This window comes from Trifolium pratense, linkage group LG7, assembly GCF_020283565.1.
Source record: "Trifolium pratense cultivar HEN17-A07 linkage group LG7, ARS_RC_1.1, whole genome shotgun sequence".
Lineage (NCBI taxonomy): Eukaryota > Viridiplantae > Streptophyta > Magnoliopsida > Fabales > Fabaceae > Trifolium > Trifolium pratense.
The window spans coordinates 2,103,717-2,113,864 of record NC_060065.1 but is presented as its reverse complement, the minus strand read 5'-3'; the positions used below and the strand labels follow the sequence as shown (position 1 = coordinate 2,113,864).

The 10,148-nt window shown below is 34.7% G+C and overlaps 1 protein-coding gene across 2 annotated transcripts; it reads right to left on the bottom strand.

Annotated features, from left to right (window-relative positions):
* Positions 1 to 339: 339 nt before the first annotated feature.
* LOC123897522 (transmembrane and coiled-coil domain-containing protein 4-like) lies at positions 340 to 7,333 on the bottom strand. 2 transcript variants are annotated; one of them, XM_045948197.1, is made up of 15 exons: positions 6,803 to 7,333; positions 6,116 to 6,200; positions 5,511 to 5,984; positions 5,135 to 5,303; positions 4,896 to 5,048; positions 4,533 to 4,627; positions 4,232 to 4,320; positions 3,672 to 3,742; positions 3,446 to 3,581; positions 2,516 to 2,575; positions 2,341 to 2,426; positions 2,178 to 2,254; positions 1,809 to 1,879; positions 1,298 to 1,355; positions 340 to 1,205 (listed from the first exon to the last, which is right to left on the bottom strand). In XM_045948197.1, exons 1-15 carry the CDS (start codon positions 7,021 to 7,023, stop codon positions 1,062 to 1,064), a joined length of 1,989 nt encoding a protein of 662 aa, XP_045804153.1. In that variant the 5' UTR covers positions 7,024 to 7,333; the 3' UTR covers positions 340 to 1,061. The 2 variants fall into 2 exon arrangements, with proteins under 2 accessions (XP_045804153.1, XP_045804152.1); XM_045948196.1 differs by having other exon boundaries at positions 3,669 to 3,742; positions 6,803 to 7,306.
* Between the last annotated feature and the right edge of the window lie 2,815 nt (positions 7,334 to 10,148).

Here is a 10,148-nt window from a genome sequence, read left to right as displayed (position 1 = left end):
TTCAGTAGGTTGTTTATTAAAAAGCACAACAATTATATGTAATGAAAAATAACACAGCTTTCTATTTGTATCATTTTTGTATACGTCCTACTAACTACCCTGTGTCGTATCGTATGAATTACAATTGCTTGGTCTTTAAGCCTACGATTCCATTGAACGTATCCTACAAGACCTACTGGCTTAGTGGAGACGGATAGTAAAGTTAAGTAGCTACCATCCAAACTAGATAGGTCCAATCACTTATCACAAATACAATACACATGCCTCCCACCAACCACGTGAAATCCAATATCAAACTAAATTTGCCATAATGCATAAATTGACTACGAAAAAATAGTGTGTAAAAAATAAGCACCTTTGTAATTGTATCCTCCCTATAATCAGGTATCATACCTCAGTCCTAATATCAAATATCATCAATTTTATACTAATTTATGCATATAAAGAATCATACTAATCTCATTGTGGGGGCACAGTCGACAAAAGAGAAATGTTACAAACTACATCTTAGACAAATGATGGTTAATATAAACTACAAAAAAGAACAATATGAATATTTTCCCTCCGAATAAGAAAGTTGGAGATGTTTAGCATTTCGGCTGTTAATCTTCAAGCACCCATATATCTTATATCTAATATATAGGGCGCTGATCAATGAAATGGTCTAACAGAATAATTTCCAGCTTTCCTTGACACATTTTTTGGTAAATTCCAGCGAGATGTTTTAGTTTTATCATTCTATCAAAAGAACAGTCACTACAACCGCTCCAACTGACTGTCATTTACACACATATACACTTATTGACAGGTGAATTTATAATTACCGCTAAGCTCTAATCACCTATTAACCTAAACAGTCATATTTTCCAGGTTTCCATGTCAGATCGGTCTCTTCCTTCTCATCGCACTATGTAGGAACACACCTCCTCCGCCAACAATTATTCTAAATTACACCACCATTTTTATGTTTTATTTACCTATATAGCTTGATATTAATCCTTGGGAAAAAAATGTGGTTGGAGGGGAGCAATGAGGAGAAAAGAATAGAATATAAAGCTAGTTCACAAAATACTCTTCTCTTCCTCGGGCTTTTCATGTTCACCTCTGTAAACAGCAAAATAATTATCCAATTCAAGCTGCTCCAGTATTTTCGGTGCCATCCACAGGTAGGAAGAGTGACCTTCTATAAGTCGGGTCACATCAACCTGCAAAGCGACAAAGGAGATAAAACCTTCAAGCAATACATCATTATTACTAAGTAAACAAATTATACAGAGCATTGGTGAAAAGAGCTTACATTCTCAATGCCGGGAAGATCAACAGGTTGGATTCCAGATAAACCATGAGAAAGTAAACTGTGCATACACGAAAATATTTCACAATATATTTACAAGTTTATTTTCTCTTAAGGGTATGTGATGTGATAGAACATCAATTTAATAGGATCAAACAACAGAAAATACTTGATACCTATAGATGCAATGCAAAATTAGAATAACAAACTATAGGATGTTAGCAGTACTTAGTAGATGACCAAAATTATTATGTTTGTTTTAAGATTGCAAGGCCTCTTAAATGGTGTTAAATTTTCCCAAGGAAGTGTTTTTCCCCGTTAGTGGTGTATGGTGAGGGGAATCTAAACAAAAAGAGCCACAAGCATATTAATAACACTAACTGTTACATCATAAGAATCCATTTTTACCATTTTGTGACATAATTTTTCCCTTGTTCTAATTTCAGATATAACCAAATTTAGCTAAATATTGAATATTTTGTTAGCTGACATATATCATATAAATAACCCATACCTGGCACGGAAAGTTATACCAAGTGTCCAGTCATTCGTAGAGTAAGCATTTATAAACCTTCCAGCCACCATCTGCATAGTGGCAGGATCATTAAAACAGAGGTAAACATTAAGAGAAGTTCTAGCTTCGCACTCTCTAACACACTCTATTCTTGGGTGAAATTTGGGTCAGTCCCACTAAAATACATGAGTCACTTTTTTCTATTTAGTTACACCTATTCACTCTATAACAAAGTGTTGGAAAGAGAGTGATAAGCAATATCAGAGAAAGTGTTGGAAACACAGTAATAAGGAATGTATTGCTAGAAATTCTCAAAAGTTAATGGATTTTTTTTATAAAAAAAAATAGGTGTAGTAGAGTTCTACGTACCTTTCTAGCTACCTCCCAATTTTCATCTCCAATTGAGATGGGTGCTCCAAGGAGAACAACCCTTTCCACTATTCCAGCTGTAGAAGTAAGCATAGTATGTAGATTTTATAAACCAAACGATATAAATTTCCAATATAACCATACTGCAAAGATTCCAGATTACCATTGTCTCCTTTGGACTCAGCCAAAAATTCGAGACACTTGAAAATGACACGGGCTCCCAATGAAAAACCTACTAATGTCACAGGCCTGGATCATAAACAGAATAGAAATATAATGAATAATACAATGAGGCAACATTATCATCAACCTTTTGCAATAACATTAGATGGTGTCACCTGTTCCCTTGCAAACCTTTCAGCAACACATCAGCAAGTACTTTACCAGCCTTTTCTGATCTGCTCCAACAAAGAGGATGCAGGCAGAATAAATATAATATTAAAAATAAAATGGTAACAATAGTCAATAGGGATGTTCACGGTTTGGTTAAAGAAGAAAACCAAACCGAACTGAGCCAAAACCAAAACCTGGCGGTGGTCGTTCTGATCTCATCGTTGATGGTGGTGGTGAATCTGTGATGCTACATTGTGGTGAATCTGGTGATGGTGGTGGTTGATCTGTTAAGGCTTTATGTGAAAACTGGTGAGATTCCTGACCTTGGATGGTTTAGTGATCTGGTGAATTTAAGTACATGGTTCAATGAACAAACTGTTTCTAGAAACAGCAGTTCAGTTTGTATTTTTTATTTTTTGGTTTGGTTAAAAATGGTTAAGTTCGTGGTTTTGTTTTTCAGATTTTTTTGAACACCCCTAACAATAGATATCTCACAACCTTGGAGTTGCTGGCATATGAACATAAATTCAACCAAAGCCACAACGTAAATTTGTTTATATTTTCCATAACCACAAAAATTATCAACATAAGAGTTACTAAACGTTGATGTCCACTTAATTTTGCAGTAATTTGTGAAACAGAACTTTTGGTAATATTATACATATTTATTTAGTGAGACAATTAATCCAGGTCAGATAAATCAAAGGAGATGAAATGGACCAGAGTAGACTAGAGGATACAGACTCAAGTAAGTCCAGAGTGTTAAATCCTTGATATTGTCAGCAATGCTAAAAGCTGAGAACTGAAAACTTAGAGCAACACATCGATCTTTTTTGGAATACGTTTAGGCCACTACATGTTTGCTGCTTTAAACAGCCATCATAGACATTTTACAAGGATATAATATGAGTACTACAACCAATAAAAGCACGTACCTGTCAATTGCAATTGCCCATTTGCTATCTATAAGATCAAATGCAGTGACTAAAGTTGCTGGCCATGCTAGCGCTGCTACGAGTGTGCTTAATACTGTCATCATGGCACCTCCTCTCATCAACTCGGACACAATTTCTACAATATTGACCATCAAATACTTTCAGCTTGAATATGTACAATCTATTTGATCATTACTCAAACATACACAGGGTTCAATGAAACTACTTTGAGTAAGCCAGTCCTGGATGGCAGTGCTCAGAGCAATCAAATTTTTAGACTCGAATTTGAGCACATACCTAAACATACAGATTGTTAGTGTAAATAAAGAAATAGAAATATTGAAAATGTAACTCTTTTTTTTTATAAGCAATGTTAATTGTTAGTATTACAATATTATGTAAGAGAAAGCAGAATGGGTATGAATCCTCAGATATAACATTGGTAAAGTTAACAATTAATTAGAGAAAGTTATTGGTCATAGAAGGAAATCATATGCTTTAAGATTTGTGAGCATTGACACAGCCTTCCATTTAAGCATAGTATGGTTTTTGAAAATAAGCAATTAAAGATGAAAAATAAAATTTCTAATAGAAATAGAAATTAATCAAAAATATTCATTAACTTGTCAAATGGAAGGTAAGAAATTATAGAATAATTTCACTTCTGCATGAAAACCAATGCTACAGAGAGGAATACAAGGATAAAACTGCATTTTCAACACACCAAGGACACATTTTTACCATACAGTTAGACATTCTAGTTCTGAAGGAATCGTCTTTATATACCTCTCCATGTTATCGTGACCTTCCCAGGGTTTTATAAAATCTTTCTCATCGAATGCAAGCCCAGAAATAGAGATTCGAACTGCTAGATGCTGAAAATTAAAAAAGCAGGTTTTGCTTCAAAGTTCAACAATTATATTAATGTAGATCACATTTAAGATACTACTAGGTTCACCAACAAGTCTTGCACATTCCCAGTAAACCTACCAAACAAAACATCGTCCCTCCCTTCCCTTCCCTAAACCCTGAAAATCCCTACATGTCCATAGAAATTCATATAATATATTGACATTTTGGAACTTACACCTTGATGAGTACCTCCAACTTCTAATAATTCAAATTCCTCAAGACTTCCAATTCTTGTAGCCATCTTACACCCAGTAAGGCCAGCTCCAGCAGCTGTGGTACAAAAGAAGCAAGTCACTGAGGATTTATCAATAAAGTCCCTCTTGGCACAAAGAGTGAGAGAAGGAGGGAGAGACGGACGGGAGAGGGTGAAGTGATTTTAGTGACAGTTTCTTACCAACGGAAGAAAAGTTCTATAATGAAAAGACAATCTATAAGGATGCATTGTTTGTAGAAACATCGCTATTATTTTATAAATACATAAAATATTGCTAGTAAGTGCTATCATGACATATGCAAATTAAGATCTGATCTTCCATACCTCCAAATGATGCAGCAACAGCTACAGATCCAGCAACTGATCCTGTAGCAGTTGCTGCTGCAGCGAATCCACCAGCTCCAATAACAGGAATAATACTGCCCAATGTAGGGGCTAAAGCACCTAATCCTTGGGCAATTGCTGGGGCAGCCAAGCCTGCCATAGCATTCAAATAACTAAGTGTTGATATTATCTCACACTTGGGTTGGATAGAGATACGTGTTAGATATGCAGATATATACCTCCGGTGATAGCCATTATGGTTCCTCCAGTTACAGCAGCTGCTCCTACAATACCTCCACGCTTCCATTTATCCCAACTTGTTTCTGAAGCCATAGATTCGTCTTCCTTGTCACCTGCTTTACTCGCAGACTCCATTAACGAAAAAGCAACCATAGACTCCATTGCTTCCTACAAATATTATGATGAAGATAAATTTTAGCAATGAAGTGCTGCCCAAGAATCAATTTCTTATATGCACCAAGCCATAGACATACTGATAACTATACCCCATCAATAATGAGAGATATTTTTCCTACGAAGATTCACACATCATAAATGTAATATATAATACCATATGGTATTTAAAATGCAAGCACATGTTCCAAGCACACAAACCATTTCACTCCATTCGACACCAAGCCATACAGCCAACAGCCGCAGAGAGACACGGTGACGAGCATCATAACCCTGTCTTGGCTTGCTGTAATTTTTGTCGACCTCGGCAGTATCTGCTATACAAGCAGAAAGAAGAGTGTAAAGAACTGACACTTTTCTCTGGTAACTGATGATGGATGCCTCCTTCAAAGATTTTTCATTTTCAAGTGCAGTGGAAGATTGTGTCTCTAGAGAAAGCAAAGCTGTGCTCTCCTTGGTTTCACCAGGAGGATCAACACCCACGGGATATAATCTTAACTCAGTATCACACGAATTATCGTGGCTTCTAGATTTCTCCTCATGGCCACCGAATGAAGAATCAGCCGTACTATTCATGCTTGCCTCTGTTGCATCAACAGCGTTGGTCAATGCAGCTTCTTTACCCAATCTTTCTTTAGAAGATGCCTCACCTTCCTCTGACAGTAATTTAAAGAACTGGAATAAAACAACTATCCTTTTAGTGTTTTTCTTTTCCAATAAAGGACAGAAGTAATTAATTTGTAATATCATGAATCAACTTTAGTCGGTAATACAGGAAATGAAAAGGAACAGAATGAACAACATACATCTCCCAAATGATGCCTGAATTGGGAAGAAGAACGAGCAGTTTCCTTTAGGCCATGCCAGGCCTGTTCATCCACTCCGAGGAACCTGTTAATTTTTACCACAAAGTTCTTATCAGTGGAGTAGGATATCAAAGAGTGTATTCCATAAGTTCTTGTAATGTCCCCAAATTTTTAAGCAAGTCCACATTATTTGAAAGTCTACAATAGTCTTTATGTTCTTAACTTTTTCAAAAAAAAGTCTTTATGTTCTTAAAAATATTTTTAAAATAAATTCCTACTCGCTAATAATGGTTTATTTTTTCCAAATTATATACACTATTTGATAACTCAAACGAACTATACTGATTAATTTCAATTCTTGTATTCTAGTATACATTAAATAATTCCCACCAACAATGAATTGGTCGAAATGGTAAGGTCTTGACCCCTTTATGCAAGTGGTCAGGGGTTCGATCCGTTCCCCGACGAAGATAAGTAACCCATAAAAAATCCATACATTATTGTGTTTATGTTTTCAAATAGATCAATGCAAAATGCAACTTAACAATAACTGAAAGTAGCTCCATCATTATTCTTCTTCTAATATAGATATAATTCCACCTTATTACTACGATTATTTTGAAACATAAAGCAAAAATCACCATAACATAAAATCAAGATTCGTGCATCATTAACTTAATTGAATACCTAAAAACAGGGAAAAGCAAAGCCGAATTATCTTTAAGTGGAAGATTGGTATTTTCTGAAGCAGGAGAGGTGTCAACGGTGTTCGGAGAACCACCATTGCCGCCGCGAGGAGAAGCCACAGGTCGACCTTGGTGAAATTGTGATCGATGCAGTGCGAATGAAAACAAAGCAGCCGTTGCGTATCTTTGAGAAGATGACAAGATCGAGGAGGTTTCCTCCATCACTCAATTCAATTTCAGAACTCCAATGAAACGAAATCTGAGCGCAAATTTGAAACGGAAAATCGAGGGTTTTTTTTTGGGGAGTGTGGAATCGAAATCGAAATGAAAAATGGAGCTATGTATTTTTACTGGTTCAAATTGGCACCGAGTTTGACGAAACGAAACGGTTATTTCCACTCGCACAAGCGGGAAACACATGGCGGTAGCCGTGACTTGAGCACGCGCGATTGCCACTTGTCTTCAACAACTTTAAGCCTGAATTTGAAGTTTAGTTTAGTTACTCTTCGATTTATATAGGTCCAAATATTGTGTAGTATATGTTAATTTTTGCTTATATTATGAATGGTTAGTTCGGCGGTGATTGTCGCTGAACATAGTAGGGAGGATTGCGATTCAATCCCCCGCAATTATGATCGGAAGGGACTGGAATCACTTGATGTCAGAACTGTCCCCCCGAACTGGATTAAACTGGTAGCGAAAGTAAAAAAAAAAAATTGCTTATATTCATGATTAATAGCGTAAATTACATAATCAGTTTCAATTTTTGTTTTTCTTACTATAGTAATAAAATTATTTGACTTGATAACATCGATATTTTTTAGTGAAAATGAAATTTGTGTACGGTTGTTTTTATAAATTCTATGATTGAGAAGGTGGTGATTTGGTGATTTAAGAAAAATGTAATTTTATCAAGTGATTTAAGAAAATATAATCTTAATGAAAAACGATGGTTAAATATTTAATATTCATCGATCATGGATATAAATTATTTTAGACTCTAAAGTGAGTCAATGAAAAGAAGAAGATAAGACTAATCCATTTCTTGAAGATATATATTTGTGATTATTAGCAGGTCAACAATGATATGATATTAATTTTGGGACGGTTTATTTCAATCACTCACTTTATCAACATTCAAAGAGTTGTTGAGTCATGACACGATCATGGTTTAGGGATTCACATCTTTCCCCGAGTACCATATATAAACTTAATTTTGATTTGTGATCTTCCCAACGCAGTAGAGTATAGTATCATTGATAAATCTAATTTTATTCTTGAATCAAAGAGAAGTTTATATTGTATGTGACCATGAGTGGTGATTATTGTCGATCAAATTAAGGAGGAAAAACAATTGCAATGCCATGATTATCGCTTGGATGCATGAAGATCTAACATTATCATTTTGTTAACCATTGTCGTGGCGCTTATTAGAATTGCAAACACTTGTTATCCACTATTGTTGGATTCATCGTCCCTCAAAGGCACTGTGAAAGAAAAGAAAAAATGGAATAAGAAATCGAATTGATGAAAAACAAAGCTCAAGTCCAATTTGTTCAAAGATGGTGAGTTGCAAATGAAACGCGACAGAATAATCAGTTTAGATTAAAAACCTCGTAAACTTTTATACCATATATGTAATGTAAAGAGAAAATAGAAAAAGATAATGGTAATTTGAGACTTTGAGTCATGTTGATTTATTTTCAATTGAATTAATATCAATGATAAAAGGCTTGTTCAAAAAAAATATCAATGATAAAAGTATCAACTATTAAAAACACTTACATGTGAATGATATCCCTTCTAAAGTTAGTGTTTTCTGTTGGAGGTTGTTGCAAAACAAGCTGGCAACGTGTGACAATCTATCTGTCAAGGGAATTATCACCGATTTTGTCTCTCGATCCTGTACTTTCTGTTTTAATGTTATTGAGAGTTGCGACCATCTTTTTTTCTCTTGTCCTTTGGCAAAAAGGGTGTGGGATGGTATTCACTCTTGGATGGGGACTAACTTCATTTCCTTAGAAACTGGATGGGGACACTTTTTGGCTTTTGGAAGCTTTCTTAAGAGCAGCAGACACAACAAGTTAGACACCTTATTTGGTGTACAACAACTTGGAACATATGGTTGTTGAGAAACAATATTATTTTCAAAGGAGGTGTAATTAGCTTGGATGTTTTGATTTCTAAAATCAAGTTTTTCTCTTGGCAATGGTTTATCAATAGGAGAGGACACAATTCTTGTTACATTTTTTATAATTGGTGTACTAATCCTCTAGCTTGTTTAGAAAGTATTTGATGCTTTTTTGTAATTATAAGGGTTGAAGTACCCCTTGTACTTCCTTAATACAAATCTTTGCTTATAAAAAAAAAACTATTAAAAACACTCCCCACATAAAAATAAGTGAAATACTCTTACCTATATTCTAACCAACTAACAAAAAAGATTTAAATAGGAGAATGGAAAAGCTCTCTAAATTTTAACATAAAACACATTCAATTGGAAACAAATAATTAGCAATGGCTCAATTTTCATTTCTTTCTTTCTCTCATTTCCCATTTTCGTAATCACTCTATATTGATTAAAAAAATTTCACTTGAGAGAGAAACATGAGTGCCCTAAAGTGCATCTCAGTAGCAAATGCACACATGGTTTAGATTAGATGTAACAAATGTACATGGTTATTTGTATAATCACACATATTCTTTTTGTTTTAACATCACACTAATTTTCTTTAAACTATGCAAGTATTATCATTTTAATTACTTTATTAATTAAATTAAATAATAAAATAAAAACAATAGCAAGACAATAGAGCATTATTCCAACAACAACAACAACAACAAAAAAGACAACAGGCCAGAAACCAAAAAAGTAGAGAACTCAAAATGATTTCTCTAGTGGCATATGAGGAATAGGAGCACCAGTACCTCCTCCACCATAAACAGGAGAAGGATCCCAAATGCCATAGTCTTCTAAATCTTCAGCATGATGATAAAATTTGTCACCTTGGTAGTTCATTTTCTCCCTTAACAATGATCGAGCAATAGACACCGGATGAGGCTGCGCCGTTGATGAGGATTGAATCATTGTTAATGCTGCTATAATCACAACCACCATAATCTTACTTAACACCACCATAATAGAAGTCATGATTATTTGGTTTGAGTGGTCGTAATTTTGTTTCTCTTTTTTTTCTTCTATATATGAGTAATTTTGCTTCTCTTTTTTTTTTTTTTTTGGTACAGAGTAATTTTGCTTCTCTTGATGTGAATAACTGAGCAACCATATACTAGCTAGAAATAAAGTCATATTGGTAAATATGTATTAAACAACCTTTGAAAAAGTC

Excerpts from the sequence above, each read along its gene's own strand:
- LOC123897522 (XM_045948196.1), bottom strand. The coding sequence starts at position 7,023 with ATGGAGGAAACCTCCTCGATCTTGTCATCTTCTCAAAGATACGCAACG. Across the intron at positions 5,985-6,115 it reads TCAGGCATCATTTGGGAGAT|TTCTTTAAATTACTGTCAGA; the intron begins GTATGTTGTTCA and ends GTTTTATTCCAG. Across the intron at positions 1,880-2,177 it reads ATTGGGAGGTAGCTAGAAAG|ATGGTGGCTGGAAGGTTTAT; the intron begins GTACGTAGAACT and ends GCCACTATGCAG.